The sequence below is a fragment of the Esox lucius genome, chromosome 11 (assembly GCF_011004845.1).
Source record: "Esox lucius isolate fEsoLuc1 chromosome 11, fEsoLuc1.pri, whole genome shotgun sequence".
Lineage (NCBI taxonomy): Eukaryota > Metazoa > Chordata > Actinopteri > Esociformes > Esocidae > Esox > Esox lucius.
The window spans coordinates 27813620-27833517 of record NC_047579.1 but is presented as its reverse complement, the minus strand read 5'-3'; the positions used below and the strand labels follow the sequence as shown (position 1 = coordinate 27833517).

Sequence of the window (19898 nt, the reverse complement as noted above, 5' to 3'; positions counted from 1 at the left end):
TCTGCTTTCCTAGTTCAATGAGCTAGCTAACATTGTGAAAGTGGGCTTGGGTAACCCCCAACCCAGCTTGAATATGTGAATTTAATTAGAATTTAATTTAATTCAAGCTGAACAAAGATTTACCAATGTTAAGGAATCGCAGAGCTATATGTATATGTTTTGTGCCACTTCGTTGGTCTGTCCATGTGCTATGTATTATATTTTTCTTGTATGTTTTAGTGTATTTGTTTCTTCTCTTTTAATGTCTGTGCTTGTCTCTTATCAAGGAAACGGAGGGGGCTATGGAGTTCAGCCAGCAGGTAATTCAACTCTCCTACGAACACATGCACACACACACACAACCACAAGCCCATCTACAATTCATTCAGTGGAAAGTACATCTTGTTACTATTCATGGTGTGAATGATTGTCAGTGATGAAGAATAGAAATTGTTCATTGTTAGTCTGTGGTGCATGTTCTTCATATATCTTGTAATTGTCCCTTTTGTCTTTGTTCTGTGTGATAACTAGTTGTTATGACTCTTATCTTCGCATGTAACTGATCAGGTTATGGTCAAAGACAGCTGGGTGCAGCTCAGAGTGCACCCTATGGTAACGGTAAGTTACTTTCCTTAACTGCCAGACTCACCATATTAGGCCCGTCAACTAACTATGGATGTCCATTAACACTTAGCATTTGTATTTGTTATGTTGTTTCCTGAATTAACACACCCTAAAGCAAGGGTCTTGAAACAGATGTAGAATCTTAAGACAGTTTGGTGCAGAAGGAAAATAATCCTGCACAAGTTGGTAATGGGAATTGTTATTGCCTTATCTGAAATAACTTACACACACAAATAATTGTGACTCGTTGCAACAACTCCACAGCAAGTGTTGAATATAGAGACGTGTTCTCCAGTGCACATATGTGAAACTGTCTGGCTTTTAAATCACACTGATGATTTGATTCAGCTCAGCTGACCAACTGCATTGTGGTATCGTTGACGTGCTGTATGCTGCCTGCTGTTACCTACCTGGCTACCCATAGACATAATAAAGAGTAGACGCCACATCGACCGCTACTGCCTACTGGCGCTGATGAGCCGTGGGGCCGCCATCTTGGACCGGTCAGCCACTCCACTCAATGTAATCTGTTTTGGCAGGTGAAATGAGCTGTCAGCGCATTTAATTGATCATACCTCAGTGAATACCTTACTGATTTTCACGCTGGGTTTTTTTGCTGCAAAGGTCATACATGTAGCTATAATACAGGACACATGGTTCGGCGTATTTTAATATTCATAGTGGGCTTAACAGTAATAAAATAATCTGATATATGATATAAAGTGACCAGACGTCCGAGATCAAAACTGGGAACATAATCCCCAAAAAGGGAGAAAAACAGGGACATTTCCAGTTTGACTATAATTCTGATTGAAACACCTAATGTGTAAATAGTGGCAGTAAAGTAAGCAGTTGGCTAGTTCACTAGATAGGAAGCTACTTTAAGTTGTGCTAATTTCACATGACAGGAAAAGTGTAGCTTGTGTGGCCAAACTACTTGGTAAATAAAGGAGTTACTACTACTGAAAAGTAAATTGATTCTGGAAATAGTGAAGCTACCACCAAAATACTAAGTTACTAGCTAAGCTAGTACTGCCCAACAAGGATAATACCGTCTTTTATATAATACCACAGTCTGTGCCACTTGTGTAAAATTAGCTGGCCAATGTTATACCAGTAATATTTGTTTTATTTCTACAATAGCATTCTTGTGTCAGTTGTAATCTAAGTCAGTGTTATGGAATATGATTTATCAAATCTCAGTTCATAGCTGGGTGAACACCGGTAATGTTAAATCTTACTTGTATAAAGTAATCCCCCGAGCCCTGCTTTTCGATTTGAGCAGGAATATGCTGCACAGTGCTCTGGCATCGATGCTTCTGCTACTAATCAACTAAGAGTATGACAGGTCCAAGATGACGGCCGTATTTCTCGTGACCAGCAGCCAATGCGGCGTCTACTCTTTATTATGTCTATGTGGCTACCTGCCAAACTTTTTTCGAATTTACTCTATATAAACTAATTGGTCAAATTCTACTTAAGAGTTTACCAACGCCATATTTTTCATCTGTTGACCTCTTACCCAACTTGAATACACCAGGACTCTTTTTGGACATAATTAACAGAACTACTCACCCCTGAACACCCCACGCTAAGTATCATTACAATGCCTTATCACTCTAACTGTTGTAGCTACAACACGGAGGAGAATTATCGTCTTCAGGTAAAGATAGCACAGTTAGGGGCTCGGCTTCTGACGCAAATGTCAGGCAAGGATTATGTTAGTGTAGAAATAGAAAGAACTGCGTCTGTGCCACCAGGAAGAAAGGATAGTCTTGTTAGCCCCCCGGCACAGCTCCTGCAGCTGGGCAAGAACTTTCTCCTGGTCACTGGGAAGAAATGCTGTCGACCAGTTAAACCTGAATCGTTGCTAAATCCAACTGAGACTTTCAACAGGTTTTCCCCACTGGAGTCGGAGTCAAGGCCTGAGCCGTCTTTGGAATGGAATGATCGGCAGGCATTTTCAACCGGTGGCCTTGAAAAACTAAAAACTTTAGTCATCAGCGATTCCATTACCTGCAGTAATAGGCTCTGTGCACAAGCGAATGGACGAACTTCCGCTTTAGTCAGAAGTCGACATATCAGTTTCCGGTTTACTTAAGGCGATCACCGGCGTCGCCCAAAATTTCTGTTTTTAGTAGATGTCTCCAAGACCTGCCTAAAATAAGCATTAGTGATGTCCATCGAATTGTTGATGCCTGGTCCCCTGCTCCAACAAGCAAGCAGAACAAGGGATTCAAACTCTACGCATCAAGTTATCTGCACAACTACAAGGGTAAGTAGTTTACTGTGGTGTGCCGGCCAGCAATCGGCTAAGCTAGTTAGCGACGTGTTCCTTTTTAGTGTAGTATTAAGCAGGACAATAAAACACATAAAAATTCACCCTAGCCTCAAAAATGGCAAAAGAACGCTGCCTGAGCTGGAATGCTAGCGCGTCCCCATAGCAAGTGAATTGAAACTAACCTTCGTTCAGCCTCTTCTAACCTGAATGAAGCTTAAAATTCCATAGCCTCAAAAAAACACCAAAACAGGTCTCCTCTTTTATTTTACTACTGTAACCTCATTTCACAACAAAACTGAAAAACAACAACTGGCATATGAAGTAAACATCTGGTCCTATATGGTATTAATTGCGCTTAAACCTGCGTTACGTAGAAGTATATAAAAAAAAAAACGCTTTTTCTGACTATTTCTAGTTTAGCGTTTGAAGTCATTGAATGGAGCAAACCATATTTTTTTAAAAAGAGGATTAAAATGATGCCCCGCTTGACGAAATTGAAATATATACATTTGAGATAATTGCCTCTACACCAGCATGTCCTGAAGCCCAGCAAAGTGGCACACAACAGTACTCTTTAGACCCTCCCACAGTACCTTGAAACTTAAATTAAATTAATTTTATTTTTTTCTGCGTACAACAGCATCACTCATCTTGTAATGAGTTTAGGTGTTTACTAATGTGGATGAGGACAGGAAGTAAACCGGAAACTGCAATACCGACTTGTAGACAAAAGCGGAAGTTCGTCACTACGCTGGTGCACAGAGCCTATAGACTAAATAATCAGACGGCGATCGTACACTGTTTACCGGGGGGCAGAGCCACCGACATCTCTAGCACCAGCCCCAGATTTGCGGCGAAGTCTAAAACTGGGAAGTGTAAGGAGTACAGACATATTGTTATTCACGTTGGCACCAACGACGTTAGGATGAAACAGTCAGAGGTTACGAAGCAGAACATAGCATCAGCGTGTAAACTAGCTAGAAAGATGTGTCGGCATCGAGTAATTGTCTCTGGCCCCCTCCCAGCTAGGGGTGGTGACGAGCTCTACAGCAGACTTGCGCAACTCAATCGCTGACTGAAAACAGAGTTCTGCCCATCGCAGGAGGTAGAGTTTGTAGATAACTGGCTCTCTTTTTGGGACTCTCCCAGAAATAGGGCCAGGCCTGATCTGCTGAGGAGCGACGGACTCCATCCTAGCTGGAGTGGTGCTCTTTTTTATCTAGGAACATTGACAGGAGTCTCACTCCTATAGCCTCACCATGAGATAGGGTGCATGTTAGCCAGCCTGCTAGCATAGTGGAGTCTGTCAATAGCATAGCCAGAGTAGTTGGTACAGCTTTACCTATTGCCACTGTGACTCGTTCCAGGCTGAGAAAAGTTAAACAAGGTAGTGCTAACAAAAACAACCATATTAAGATAAAGCCGGTCACACCTCGGTCACAAATAATTTAAAAAATGACTGCATCACCTCGAATCTCAAAATGGGACTCCTAAATATTAGATCCCTTGCTACAAAAGTAGTTGCTGTAAATTAATTAATCTCTGATCATAAACTAGATGTTATTGGTTTATGTGAAACGTAGCTAAAGCCTGGTGAATTAATTGCCTTAAATGAGGCCTCTCCTCCTGGCTATACTATTGATCATATCCCTCGTGCATCCCAAAAAGGAAGGGGTGTTGCTACTATTTATGACAGTAAATATAAATGTTCTCTCAAACACATCACTGATTTTCATTCTTTTGAAGTTTTACTCATGAAAGTTAACCAGGCTGATAAATCGTTTTACATAGCTACTATTTATAGGCTCAATGAGTTTCCAGAATTCTTGTCTAACCTTGTAGTCATGGCAGATAGTATTCAAATTTTTGGCGATTTCAATATTCATATTGAAAAGTCCAAATATCCTCTTCAAAAAGCCTTTGAAGCCATAATTGACTCAATGGGTTTTATCCAACATGTCTCAGGTCCAACACATTACCACAATCACACCTTAGATTTGGTCCTGTCACAAGAAATAGATATTGTAGATTTAATAATTTCCCCCCAAAATCCTGGATTATCGGATCACTGTTTTATTACATTTACCGTTAAATCCAGAAATCCACTTGCTCGGCAAACAATGAGTTTCAAAAGCCGTTCTGTAAATTCTCGGACTACAAATAATTGATATTCTTACAAGTTTGCTCATTAACGACAGAGTAAATAAATCTGTATACGATCAAATCGAGGATCTAAACTCAACACTGCGAAATACATTAGACACGGTTGCACCACTAAAAACAAAAGAAATACGCCACAAGAAACTTGCTCCCTGGTACACAGACAATACTAAAGCACTTAAGCAAGCTTCCAGAAAATTGGAGCTAAAGTGGCGCTCCACCAAGTTGGAAGTATTCAGACTAGCCTGGATAGACAGTACAGTACAATACAAATCACTCACGTCTGCTTGATCAGCTTATTTCTCCAACCTGATTGAGGTGAACAAAACAATCCAAAATATTTCTTCGATACAGTTGCAAAGTTAACAAAAAAGCAAAGCTCAACAAGTGAAGTGGGTCTTCAGTTTAGGTGTAATGAATACATGAACTACTTTGATGAAAAGACCATCACCATTAGAAAACAAATAACTGACTCCTCCTTTATGGTCCTCAAAATCTCAGTTGTCCTAAACATTTCCTGAACCTCTCTGACCAGGTGTCAATGGGGACACTTGCATTTTTTGATACCGTCGACACATTCACTAAATTTGTAATGAGTTCTAAACCCACAAACTAGACCAGTCTAGTCAGCTAGAACCGATTCCAACAAAATTACTTAAGGAGCTATTTCCTGTGCTAGGTCAGCCATTGTTGAACATAATAAATTGCTCCCTTTCCTCTGGATGTGTACCAAACCCACTAAAAATTGCGGAAATTAAGCCTCTTCTAAAAAAAATCCAATTTGGATCCCGACATATAAAACAATTATAGGCCAACATTGAACCTCCCATTCCTCTCAAAAATCTTAGAACAATTTTTTTCCCAACAACTGAATGCCTTCAATTAGTGCTGCACGCGGCTGCTAGAATCCTAACTAGAACAAAAAAATTTGAACACATTACTCCTGTACTAGCGTCCTTACACTGGCTGCCTGTTAGGGTTAGGGCTGATTTTAAGGTTTTACTGTTAACCTATAAATCAATACATGGAGTTGCTCCTACTTACCTTGCTGAAATGATACCAGCTATACATACTTACACGTAACCTACGATCGCAAGATGTAGGCCTTTTAATTGTACCTAGAATTTCGAAAAAAAAACAGCCAGTGGCAGGACCTTTTCTCATAGAGCTCCAATACTGTGGAATGATCTGCCAATAAAGGTTAGAAATGCAAACTCAGTGCAAACTTTCAAGTGTCTACTAAAAACTAATCTCTACAGCACAGTTTTTGATTAGGTGTAGCCTGGCCCGGGGGCTTGAAGGTGACCAGAAAGTACCAGGTTTGGGAGGCCCATTGCTGTCCTTGTCCATCTGGTCATACGTCTGACCTAGTCTAAATTTAAATAGACTCAGGATTTAGCCCACATGCATTTATTAATTGTTCCAAATGGACTCTTAATATCTCACCTGGCACTGCCAGAAGATGACTGGTCACCCCTCTGAGCCTGGGTCCTCTAGGTTTCTTCCTAAAATTTTCCAAGCCCTGAAATTCAACACTACTGTTGTTTGCTCCTTGGTGTTTAAGGCCGGGTGTTTCTGTAAAAGCACTTTGTGACAACTACTGTTGTGAAACAGGCTTTATAAATAAATTTGATTGATTGACTGCTCATTGAACCAGGAAGTATTCACTAGCACCCCCTACTGGTAATCTTTTTTTAGAACACCTTAATTTCTCTAGTTTCTTCTGAAATTTACACAGTTTATTATCTTAATGTACCCTGAAATGAAAGCATAGCACACATAAACTATTGGAGACAAAACAGAAATCATTGAGTCATTTTGTTTAACAAAATATATTCAACATTTTTGATTCATCCAAGTGTCCACCTTTTGGAGATATAACAGCTGTGGCAACACACTTGTGGCATTCTTTCTACAATGTAAATTAAATATTTAGCCAAAAGTTCTTCTCAACACTGTTGCAGAAGTTTCCACAAATGTGTTGCACTTGTAGGTTGCTTTGCTTTCTCCCTTCTTCCCATGATTTGAAGCCCTCTTCTTTTCATCTAAGACAGCTCTGACATAGCCTATGTGACATGTTATGTTTTGGGTCATTATCTTGCTATACGATGAACCCTTGACCAACTAGGCATACACCAGAGGGTATTGTATGATGCGGCAAAATGCTGTGTAGGGTGCCACTCTGTGCAAGTTGCTGATTCTGGATACAGTAAAAGGTCCCCAGACCATCACGCTTCCTACTCCATGTTTGAGGAATCATCCTTTTGTCTACTCAATGGTGAACAAAAACCCTACATGATGAACTGAAGATTTCACATTTTGATTCATCGGTCCTTAAGACCTTCTTCCAATCTTCAGTAGTCCACAGGTCATCATGGAACAGACAAGCCTCTTTTTCTTATTTTGCCTTATTACGGTCCCTTGGTCCTGTCAAATATGCAGTTTGAAATCTTCTCTTCACAGTTTAAAATGAGACTTGCTTACTTCGACCAGTGTAAAGCTGTGGTTGAAGAGGTCCTGTGAGCCGCCTATAAGGCAAACAGACTCTTAGCAGCGTGTCTAATGATTCTGTTGTGACTGTGGGTATGCAAGACCACTTCCTGTCACAGTCTGTTCCAACACAGCTTTTATATAGAAAACAGGTTTGTAAGAAATCCACAAAAGTTTGTATATGTGTAGCATCAACTTTCAAGGATAAATTTACTTTCATTGCTGCAGATCAGCTGTAAGATGTTAACCTTATCTTTTCCCCTGAAAAAAGCCTATTTTTATAACATAAATATACATTATCTTTCAGTTTTTGGTAGCCTACATTTTTTTCTTTTACAACCTCTGGCAGTTTACCATTTAACTTTGTACCATTCCATGTAATTCACTGGACTTAAACTGCTTGAATTTCAATAAAAACTGGAAAAATGGTGTGTTCTAAAACTTTTGACACATTTCCCCGGCCAACAACCACAAACCTCCAATCTCAACCTACTGCAAGGAACCAGCTGAGTGACCCCCCCTAGGTAGTGCTGAGCCAAAATAATGCCACTGCCTGTGGGACCACTATTAACACATACATTTTCGTAAACATGGTCCAATGTACGATTTGTCCGTTCCTGCACTTACTTTATACCAAGTCAAGTGCCGGCTGCAACCAGGTTCCAAACTCCTAGTCACAATGACACAGCTGTCCTGAGAGACAGTGACTCAGAGCACTGGGCCAATCAGAGACCCGACTTGCACATTTTTAGGGATACACTTATCTGTGGACTCATCAAGAAAATACTAACATATGTACTTTTTTTTATAAAGAAATCCCTTTAAATATGGAGACGGGGATATGAAACATTGTGAATTAATTTGTTGGCTTATATACTGAACCTCCTCTGTGCTCCTTTGTGTCTGGCTGTATGTGTATAATTCAGGAGGAGCAGGAGGAAAAGAAAGCAAATACGGTGGTGGTGGACTCAATGGATTCTTTGGAAATGGTGGCTACAAAGGTGAGGGGAAATCCTTGTTAACAGTTTATAGATACTTCATGACAGCACATAAAGTGACCTTATCCGTCATTTAGGTCAGAGATACGTGGCCTGCCATGTTTTTTTGTTCTCTTTATCTAATCATTTGTAAAAACAATCACATATCTATTTTAATCTCCCTCTCCTTAGGTTAAGTCAACCAGCTGAGTTTTCTTGAAGTGAATATTTGTTAAATTCCATCATCCTTTTTCATTTTGATGTTTTCTGTTTGGTCTGTTGTTACTTTTTTTTTTTTATTATTATTTTTTTTTATTTGTCTGTTGTGTTTGGTCCCGGTTTTTTGTATTGTTGTGTATCTGTTCCCTTCCTTCCTCTGTGCCCTCTGCCTGTGATTGGAGTTTAAGTTCAGATAGAATCTGTACAAATCTGTCAGTCTTCTCTTTAAACTTGGTGAAAGGATGCTTAATGTTCTGTACATGTAATGTGGTGGATATGTTTTAAGAATGAAGCTCTATGAGTTTTAATCAACAACAAATAAATCAATAACAAATAAAGATGTTCCCAAACCTGACTCCTGAATTCTCATGAGGTCTTTACAACAGTTGATATTCTGTGTTATTGAAATGGATATTAGATAGAGATATCTAGATTCTGATTAGTTTTAGTTTTTCTTTTTAACACATCAAGTTCCACATCAGAAATTGTTTGGTTTTCATTTCAACACGTCTGCAAATTGTTCCTCTTTTGCATGTCATCACCTTAACCTCATCCGTGCACAGGAAACCGTAGCTCTTTCTTAAGTAGGACAAGAGTGCCTTACTTTTATGAACTATTAAATAACAAAACCAAATGCCAAATACATCAAAGAACATCAATATGTAAATCTGACTGTTTATTTTGCATTTGAAACATAAAGGACAAGATTAAACAATGATTAAAGAATTTAGATTTAGATTACTATAGAGCCCACATTGGGCCAATCAGTGTAATTGTGTAAACATTGAATCTCTATTGCATCACCCAAATTGGCAGCGTTGTCTTCATTTGTGATGTCTGGTAATAGAAAACATTGTCTGGTCAATATGAGCAAGAGCATTGTCTCATATCTCACAGAGGGTTATTTGATAGCTCAAAAGCCAAGACTCATCAGTCTGTGTTAATAATTTTTATTTAATAAAATAATTTTACTTTATTTTTTGTACAACAAAATACAAATAATTTGTGCTTCTTTTCATAAACCAAACAAACATAGGAACAGACAAAAGTCAAATTAAAAATGTTTAGCTCGCTAGCTATCCAGTAAATCACTGAAAGAGTCCAATGATGTATCATGGAAATGGCATACCATTGGGAAGTGGGGGACAAAGAATAATATACATGTGAATAACAAAACAAGCAGATAATAGTAAAAGATACAGTAGGCATATATAGAAGACACTAAAACCAAAACATTTATTTCATCATTTAAATTAAAAGTCAGAGATAAAATTATGAAAATATTCCGAGCTCGTGACATGGGCACTGTGGGTCATTTTAATATCCAGTACATTCGCTTTTCCTCATGTCAAGGCTCTTGTTGGCCGGGAGACTGTGTCCGTCCACCAAAACTCCCATACTCACCAGCATGTCCCTTGGAATGGGGCGTGAGTGGCGAGACACGTATACTTTTGCCAGTTGGGAGTTCATGGGGGACGGCATATACTCCATACAGGAAGAGCCACCCAGGCTAGGGGCACACACAACCTCCCACTTGTAGAACAACTGGCCATGCTGGAGGTTGCAGACATCCTCATTAACTCCAGCCGTCAGCTCCTTTTCACATTCCCCTAACAGGTCGTCGTTCCACTTGTCGTCCTCATCCCATACTTCCAATCTCAGCCTCTTGTTGGTTGACAGATTCACCGGGCCCAAATCATAGGTCATTGCCCAGTGAGGGTCGTTGTTGTTGCTGATAACTGGTGTGCGTCCGATCATCTGACCTGCGAAAGACACCTTCACGTAGCCGTCGGTGGCGGTGGTGTGGTCACCCCACAGGTTGGCGCCCCTCTGAATGGTGATAACCACACGGGCGATGCCCTTGCGAGTGGGGCAACAGTCGGCGGTCACCCCAGGGTTGTTGTGGCAGCTGCAGATGCAGGAGTCTCTCTGGTCACTTTTGACGCCTGTCTGGCAGGGTTGGGAGCAGTTCTTCCACAAAGCCTTCTCCAGGATGTAGTCACTGATGGCCTTGCGCAGTGTCTTGCGGCTAGGGTTGGTGGTAGGCAATAGCTCATGGAGAGATTCCAGGGAATAGGAGACGATATCTGGGTAGAGCGGTAGGGACGTCAGCCATTCCTTGTAGGAGGAGGGATCTTTATCAGCTGAGAAGAGGAGCTCGGGCTCTGTGGTGTGGCCACCCTTCACCTCGGTGAACCTGTGGGATGACAGAGGGTCGATACACATTGAGGGAGTGTATTTATGGATTAGGGAAGTGCGAAGAAAAGAAAGAAGTAAATGGATGGTATGCCGCTGTGCCCCTTGTAGCCCTCTTGGGGAGAACCCGGTGCTTGTTATGTGTGAGTGAGTAGCAGCCTAATTACCCACCGATCATTGAAGACATCAGAGAAGCTGGCCTTGTTTTCTGTCTTGGACTTGTCTTCCTGGCAGTGCTTGAACTCAGTCTTTAAGCTGCTTTTGTCACCCACGCTGGCAGATGCCTCCACATCCAGACACATCTTCACCTCCTCTGCACTGAGACCCTGCAGGCTGGCTTGGCACTGCCTGATACTGGTCACAGACTGAACCGTTCCACCAAGGGTCACCTACAACCACACAGGATGAGAGGGTAGAAATTGTTTCCAGAGGGATACCATGCCAGCAAACTGAACATCTTTACCTAAAGTATGTAGCACCTTTCTATTATCTTCTTTATTGCTTGCCATAATGAAACTATGGATCAGTTTAAACTTGTTAATATGTTTGTCTTGCCATAAAGAACTGGTGTTTAGAAAATTACACAAATTGATGGTGGAGCTAAACAACCAATTGAAAATGATAACTTTGCAAGGTCACGGCACTCACCCAGTTATATCTACAATTATGAAATGCAGTACATTGGTTGTCTGCACATTTGCCTCAATGACCTATTTGGTCCATCATTATGAATGCACTGGCAAAATATGTATTCAATGTGGTTGACTGATGCATCTTGTCATAGACTGATGCATCTTGTCTCAGTTTTTGCTAAATTACACCAATCACCACATTGATGTTGATCACCTATCTCTCTCACCTTGGTAATGTAATGGGTACCAAAGTTATCAATTAGCTTGTAAAAACGTTGTTTGTTTTCTTGTGCATATGTCTTGGGGAGATTCTTCACTGCTGTCCTGAATTCTCTGTGTAACCTTGGCTGGTTGGATACTCTATAGCTATTTGTTGAAGAAGAACAGAGAAGGAAGTTAATGCCTTAGCGAAACAATTGCTCATCACAAAAAGGATCACAGATATGAACATTCAAAAAGACAGTATTTCTCAATCATTAACAAAGATATAAGGGAAATATTAGTATCTGCTGTGTTGGCCATCTGATGTTTACCTGTAATATGTGCAGGACACACTGTGGCTTGTGAAACTGAACTTGTCACTCTTGGTTTTTTCCATGGAGTATTCAGACAATTTGGAGTTGGTTCCAGCAAGCATAGTCTTCCCAGCTATAGATTGTTTTTCTAACTCTAGATTAACCTGCCAATTATTCTCCACAGAAGAGCTGCTGGCACTGACCAGAGACTCACTGGAGCGATGGAGTTTACTTGACACTTTCATACTACACTTGTGATTTGATCTCCAATCTACTACGGTCAATGGAAGCCTCTGTTTTTTCCCTTCCAGATAGGGATTTTTACAGAGGGTGCATGTTTTGTCTTTATGTTTCCATATGTTCATGTCAATGACAAAGGCTCCTTTTCTTCTCATTTTGGTGATATCAAAACCTTCGCCTGCTAGGTTGGTTCCAGGAGCAAATTCTGCCTGTTTGCACTCACTTGCGGTGCCAATAGTGCATGATTGGCAGCTGGGAGGAGGACGAGAGAACATGAGTCCTGCCCAGAGGTACACGATCAATAGGGACATCCTAGATGGGGTGAGAAGTTGTTTAGAACGGGCAGCTGGAAGTTGTTGTTTCATACTGCATAAAAACATTTAGTACATTAAAAAGTAATTGTTGTAATAAAACAAAAAACCTTTAGATAATAAATAAATCTTGCTGGTGAGATTTAACCTTGCATGGAGAGATGTTGATTTAAGTAAAATTAGGAGTGGTCTCTTGATTTATTCCAGAGCTGTATATCTGACCCAAAATATAGTTGTTCAAGTTGTTAGTGGACGCTAATCCAACACTGTACAGCCTGTTAAAAGTATGAAACATGTATTATAATTCTCCAGGCCCATCCCTCTTCTTTAATGCAAGTCAGCATGCAAATGTCATTTGCAGCATAAGCTAAACCTCATTGTTCAATATATTTATGTTGACCCTGGTGTGTAGTCCCTCTATCTGTGTGTTTTGTTGTTCTCTGTTCTTTGTTTTACTGTTAGTTTGGTCCAGTACTTTTTGGGTTTATATGACATTTTACTTTTGTTCAGGTATTTGGAAATTAGCCTGATTTTGTTGATTGACGCTGTTCCATTTGGTGGATATCATTGATGACACTTTTTGTATATACCTTTTAATTTAAGGAATGTTTACATCATCCATACATCAAAACATTTATGAGTATTGGGTTCTAATAGTGATTTTAGGAGTTATACTCAAATTTGAAAGTGTATTTTTAGGTATTAATTTAACTAAACACAACTTCTTTGACAAAAAGAGATGGATGTTTAAGCTTGTTAGAGTAGGTTTCATGTGTTTATATCAGATTCTGCAGCACCTGTTCTTCACTGAAAGCTGACAATACTTTTCGAAAAGGTAAAACAAAAAGATTTTTTTTTTATTGTTTCAGCAGTTCACTGGTGTACATATGCATATAAATTAGACATGTTTAATCATATGATAAAATCATTTGATGTACATAAACAACACAGTAGTATGTACCGTCCACCACAGTATTACGATGTGATATATGCAAGTAAATTAAATTTGACCACACAATGGCACCATAGTGGCTACATATCTGGTCATTCAGTGTGATATATATTTGGCACACATAATTGGAGTTATAAACCTAACTAATGAATGGACTATTGTTGAAAACAGTACAGACAATGAGATTAGTGTAGCAATCACACCTGAACAGATTGTTGCATAGAGTTAGAGTGTAAGCCTTCAGATTTGACACATTGTACCCGATTGGAGGGACCATTTTCAAATAAGACTAGACAGTCCTCTGAAATTCCTATATTACTGAGTCTGTAAATCTGGATAAAATTGTTAATTGAATCGAAGGCCTTTGACAGATCAATAAAACGCTACAAAACCTGCTTTTTGTATAAAGCAGATATGGACCAGTCAGAGGCCATAGCCACAATTAAGACTGAGTTGGGGTGCCAAATCAGTCCTTCAACTTGGGAAAAGAGGTCTGACATGTTGTAAGGGGCCACAGGGGTTCCCAAACTAATGAAGGAACTCGGTGAACCATGGCCTTAACAGATTTAGATCAAAGTCAGTGGGGGGAACATTTCTGGACACACTTTGAGTGTTCAGGCTATGATTGCACTCCAGACCTATCAGGGAAACCCACATTTTGCAATGGATTGTCTCTTTTGAAGAAAACTGATCTTCCTCGAATTTAGAACAAATCTGAAAGACCTGGAGGTTTGCCCTGCACAACTTGTTAAGCTGTTCGGCTTCATATCACGCTGCTCACAGAACCAGGAATTATTCACTTACACATACAATTTGGAGGTTAGGGCACTTCTCTGCTAACAACCACAAGCACCACAAGTGACCAACCACCAATGAAATAAAACAGCGCTGTCTGACCTTCTATCCGCTCAACTGTGAACCAAAGTTTACCATCTTTGTACATGGTTTGAAGTGGTTGTTACTCATATTTGTTCCCTGTGAAACACAACAGTATACAGGAAGTCAGTATCCCTTCCAGAAAAAATAAAATAAATCTAAAAACTCAACTCATAAAATCTGTAATGAATTGACATCTTTGCTGAGGTTTTATTTGTACAATTCTACAACTAATTTGGGTATATTAATGAAAAACCTAAATAGATAGTCTGTAGATTTTTATCCTGTGTTAGTGGGCAAAGAGCAAAACTCAGATAAAATATTCAGCTATACTGCTGTTGCCTACATACTGAATCTCCTTCATTGCAATCAGTTAGGTGACTTAAAAATTGTGTTGGGTGACTTAAAAATTACCTTTAAATAGTGTTTTCATTTGTAAAAAAACACAAATGAACCCTAATGTCTGTGTTATTCCATGTGTGTCTTGTCTGTAAAATCAAAAAAGGTGAAAATAAATCTGCAATAAATACACATAAATCCATCAGGTGTTTTTTTAAAGTGACAGCTGCTACATTTGTAATCAATACTTACGCTTCTCTCCTCTGATTTCTGTGCGGTCTCTGATTTTATATTGTTTGATGTTGTACAGAATTAACAACAGAGCATGTGTAAATAATATTCTGTGGAGATATTTGCACCAATTCAGTCAGAGAGATTAAATCACCAGTATGTGTTTGATGGTAATGGTTGAGGTTACCGATGTGATATAACTACCCCCACAACAAGAACATTGATTGCGTGATTACTGATTAAACTGATTTACAACAATGATTCACATGTCATAAATACCATGATCAGATAATGAAATGTACAACTTTTCGCAATCAGAACAGATTTCTCTCCCGTGTGCACTCTAAGGACTAATAAATGACTTGATGTTGTAAAGAATGTACCACAATCTGAGCCGGAGGAAGGCCTAACACCAGTGTATACTTGCTGATGACATTTTAGAGTACTAAGTTAACATGACACTTCACATATTCAGACGACAATTATTGTTTCTCTAGAGTTTGTATTTTTGCGTGCTGACATTTCAGAGTACTAAGTTGAGAGAAGCTTTTTCCACAGTCAGAAACGTGACAAGGCTTCTCTACTCCATGCTTGCATTCAGAGCGACTGCATAAATATTCACACTTTTGCATACTGGCCCCGATGGGAATCAAACTTATAATCACGGTGTTGCATGCTCCATGCTCTGCCAACTTAGAACAGCAGACCAAAAAGCCAATTAATTTGTGCCACAACAACCCTCGCTCATCATTACAAATTGGCCTAAACTACAGCTCTTGAAAAAAATGAAGAGATCACTCCTAATTTTTCTTAAGTCAGCATCTCTACATGCATGGTTAATCCTGGAAGAATACCTGCTTCCTTCTGCTCTGACAATGTTCCCCAACTCTTAGAATAGTTTTTTCTAGCAGGACAGAGTTCCATGCCACACAGCCAGGTCAATCAAGGTGTGGATGGAGGACTACCATATTAAGACCCTGTCATGGCCAGCCCAATCTCCAGAACTGAACAACCTCCTTCCCTCAGTAAGAGCATTGAAGATGGGTCGTGGCTGGGTCTTCCAGCATGACAACGACCCAAAACACACAGCCAGGGCAACTAAGGAGTGGCTCCATAAGAAGCACCTCAAGGTCCTGGAGTGGCCTAGCCAGTCTCCAGACCTGAACCCTATAGAAAATCTTTGGAGGGAGCTGAAAGTCCGTATTGCCCAGCGACAGCCCTGAAACCTGAAGGATCTGGAGTTGGCCTGTATGGAGGAGTGGGCCAAAATCCCTGCTGCAGTGTGTGCAAACCTGGTCAAGAACTACAGGAAACGTATGATCTCTGTAATTGCAAACAAAGGTTTCTGTACCAAATATTAAGTTCTGCTTTTCTGATGTATCAAATACTTATGTCATGCAATAAAATGCAAATGAATTACTTAAGAATCATACAATGTGACAGACTGACATCAGATAGAACATTTCTAAAAAATGGAAACAATTGTATCACAACCTAATTGGGCAGTTGGTTGCTGGGGCATGTGATTGGGTACAGGAAGACTCAATCACATTCCCCAGATCTATGTACGTGCCTGTGGGGTCACCATACTCTAATCTACATGGTTGTGAGAGATTCAACCACATGTCTCACAAAACGCTGACACAAAACACAAATACAACACTCAATGTATAACTGAATTAACTTATTTACACAATTTTGACATATTTATTATTCATATAGATGGCATTCATATAGATGCAGTTACCTTTTAAACGTTCCTTCAAGAACCCTTTAACTAATAGAAGGTGTAAATATAAAGCTAACAATGTTCCCATGAAGAAAAATATTCCTAATTGATTTGGTTATAATGCAGTTCTGGTTAAATCTCCATCAGCATCTTCACCCTGCATCTTAGCCCTGGGCTAAGGGAGATTTTTGCCCCGGGTTAAATAAATGTTCACACTTGCAAATTTTTAAGTGGGCTACACCCACTCGTAGACCAGGGCTAGCTGACCCCGCCCCGGATCAGGGTTAGCAAACCCCAGAAATACGGTGACAAAATAACTAGTGTGAAACAGGGTCAAGAACAAAATATTTTGTTGTCCAATGTCAAAAGCTGCACTATAGCTTTAGATGTAAATCTAGCATTTGAAGAAAATCAAGGAAACATAAAGGTTTCTTTGTGTAGTTTTAACAAAGTTGTCTAAGGAAATGCTGTCAGGGTGGACATTTTGATTAAACAATGTCAGAATGTAATTAATTTAATTATAGGAGTTTTACTTTGATTGTGTATACATGCCGGAGATTACATACCATTTGTAGCTTGTCAGAGATACAATGTAATATTTTCTTTTGTTGTATTTGTGCGTTAACCCAGGGTTAAGGAATACAAGTGTTTAACCTTAGCCTCTGGTTTAATCCTATAACAGTGTTAACAAACACTTATGTGCCCACAAGCTAAGCTTGCCCAGGGCTAAAAACAGGTCTCATAAGAAGTCCCTGAATTACATCTGCAATGGAAAGGACTCATGCCCCTCAACAAGGAAATAAATTATATGGTATAATTAAAACATGTAAATCTATTCAATGTTGTTATGTCTCTTCCCACATGCCATTTACCCATCTCAAATGCAACTCTCTTATTGACTGTACAGTTTTGTTTGCACATTTTTGTTTCGTCCAATCTCTGTCATTTGGTGACAAAAAGTAATGTGTGACTGGAACTGTCTGTCAAAATAATCAAAGGATTTGTATATATAGCTAGTTAAAATGTTTAGCATTAAAACTCACCTTTGACTGCTGTGTCCACTTGATGTGAGAGTGAGAGGCTTGGGCAATTTACGTTACAGTAGTTTGTGATGTAGAAAAGGGTGTATTCATACTGAATAAGCCAGTGACTAATTCGAGAGTGGAGGTGATCGTGGTCTTTGTGTAGCTGATTTAATAACTGAGGAACTGAAATGTTGTGGTTTCAGAGAGCGAGAACATAGGGGTTGGGGTCTGTTTTACTGTTCAGTGGAAAAATACAACAGCATTCTCCCAATCAAATGACTAACGTAGCTGTCTAACCAATTTCTTTGTCATTTCTCTGAAATTGTGTGGCTTGAGAACGTGATGCAGAAAACCCTGGGTAATAAAAAAAAAAAAGATTTTATGTTCAATTATATCCCTTAAAATTTTATTAAACAAGCTACTTGTATGTGCTGAAATAACAAAAAACTAAAATGTTGTCACTGTAAAAGTCATATTGTGATTAGCTTGCATGGGATATTTGGCTGAGAAACAGTGTTAAGTACACTCAGTTGCACCAGAAACATGGTGGTCTGTCTATGGACCTAAATAAAGGCACTTCCTTACTATGTAAGTTGCTAATTTCCAAATGTAGTCAAATGTAAAGCTTGTGTGACAGAGATTTCACAGCCATGTTACAGCCATCTTATTGTTGTCAACATCTGAAATGTTGAGCCTGGGAGACTAATTCTGTTATTCAAGTCTAGATACCATACGAAATACTGTACAGTATGAAATACAAAGAAAGGTGGAAACCAGATATTGGATTAATATAAACATCCATTGTTGGTATGTTTATTTTAGGCCTTAAGCTTCCACTTCATTTAATATAATTTTCTCTTCCAGAAATAATGCAATTGTCTATGTTATCAGACAAATGTGCATTTTAGCAAAAAGCATTATCACCTGTAGACAAAATTAGACTTCATAGTGGCAAATAATAAATAGATAGAAGCAGTATGGTTTCCCACCTGCAAATCACTTTTGCTAATCATTAGGTAGATTACAAAAAGAAAAATCTGAAAATGATCATTGTTGCTTACGAATTACACTCACCTAAAGGATTATTAGGAACACCTGTTCAATTTCTCATTAATGCAATTATCTAATCAACCAATCACATGGCAGTTGCTTCAATGCATTTAGGGGTCCTGGTCAAGACAATCTCCTGAACTCCAAACTGAATGTCAGAAGGGGAAAGAAAGGTGATTTAAGCAATTTTGAGCGTGGCATGGTTGTTGGTGCCAGACGGGCCAGTCTGAGTATTTCATCTGCTCAGTTACTGAGAATGGGCCGACTGATTCAAGCTGATAGAAGAGCAACTTTGACTGAAATAACCACTCGTTACAACCGAGGTATGCAGCAAAGCATTTGTGAAGCCACAACACGCACAACCTTGAGGCGGATGGGCTACAACAGCAGAAGACCTCACCTGGTACCACTCATCTCGACTACAAATTGGAAAAAGAGGCTACAATTTGCACAAGCTCACCAAAATTGGACAGTTGAAGACTGGAAGAATGTTACCTGGTCTGATGAGTCTCAATTTCTGTTGAGACATTCAGATGGTAATGTCAGAATTAGGTGTGAACAGAATGAGAACATGGATCCATCATGCCTTGTTACCACTGTGCAGGCTGGTGGTGGTGGTGTAATGGTGTGGGGGATGTTTTCTTGGCACACTTTAGGCCCTTTAGTGCCAATTGGGCATCGTTTAAATGCCACGGCCTACCTGAGCATTGTTTCTGACCATGTCCATTCCTTTATGACCACCATGTACCCATCCTCTGATGGCTACTTCCAGCAGGATAATGCACCACGTCACAAAGCTCGAATCATCATTCAAATTGGTTTCTTGAACATGACAATGAGTTCACTGTACTGAAATGGCCCCCACAGTCACCAGATCTCAACCCAATAGAGCATCTTTGGGATGTGGTGGAACGGGAGCTTTGTGCCCTGGATGTGCATCCCACAAATCTCCATCAACTGCAAGATGCTATCCTATCAATATGGGCCAACATTTCTAAAGAATGCTTTCAGCACCTTGTTGAATCAATGCCACGTAGAATTAAGGCAGTTCTGAAGGCGAAAGGGGGTCAAA

The 19898-nt window shown here is 39.7% G+C and overlaps 2 protein-coding genes across 14 annotated transcripts in view; one reads left to right on the top strand and one right to left on the bottom strand.

Moving 5' to 3' along the window:
- LOC105013000 (glycine-rich cell wall structural protein 1.8) overlaps window positions 1-9085 on the top strand; it is a 34600-nt gene extending 25515 nt beyond the window's left edge. For all 12 annotated transcript variants that reach the window (XM_020051275.2, XM_020051283.2, XM_020051282.2 and 9 more), the window contains 4 exons: window positions 267-299; window positions 547-597; window positions 8461-8535; window positions 8704-9085. In XM_020051275.2, coding sequence (XP_019906834.1) covers window positions 267-299; window positions 547-597; window positions 8461-8535; window positions 8704-8708 — 164 coding nt within the window. In that variant the 3' untranslated portion in view covers window positions 8709-9085. The remainder of the gene's footprint in view (window positions 1-266; window positions 300-546; window positions 598-8460; window positions 8536-8703) is intronic.
- Window positions 9086-9393: 308 nt separating this feature from the next.
- On the bottom strand, window positions 9394-17950 carry LOC105012955 (perforin-1-like). 2 transcript variants are annotated; one of them, XM_010874140.3, is made up of 5 exons: window positions 17795-17950; window positions 12092-12625; window positions 11786-11924; window positions 11098-11315; window positions 9394-10927 (listed from the first exon to the last, which is right to left on the bottom strand). In XM_010874140.3, the coding sequence occupies exons 2-5, from the start codon at window positions 12622-12624 to the stop codon at window positions 10048-10050; spliced, it is 1770 nt and encodes a 589-aa protein (XP_010872442.1). In that variant the 5' UTR covers window position 12625; window positions 17795-17950; the 3' UTR covers window positions 9394-10047. The 2 variants fall into 2 exon arrangements, with proteins under 2 accessions (XP_010872442.1, XP_010872443.1); XM_010874141.4 differs by lacking the exon at window positions 17795-17950 and adding an exon at window positions 16770-16941.
- Between the last annotated feature and the right edge of the window lie 1948 nt (window positions 17951-19898).

Excerpts from the sequence above, each read along its gene's own strand:
- LOC105012955 (XM_010874140.3), bottom strand. The coding sequence starts at position 12,624 with ATGTCCCTATTGATCGTGTACCTCTGGGCAGGACTCATGTTCTCTCGT. Across the intron at positions 11,925-12,091 it reads GTGTCCTGCACATATTACAG|CTATAGAGTATCCAACCAGC; the intron begins GTAAACATCAGA and ends TTCAACAAATAG. Across the intron at positions 10,928-11,097 it reads TCTGATGTCTTCAATGATCG|GTTCACCGAGGTGAAGGGTG; the intron begins GTGGGTAATTAG and ends GTCATCCCACAG.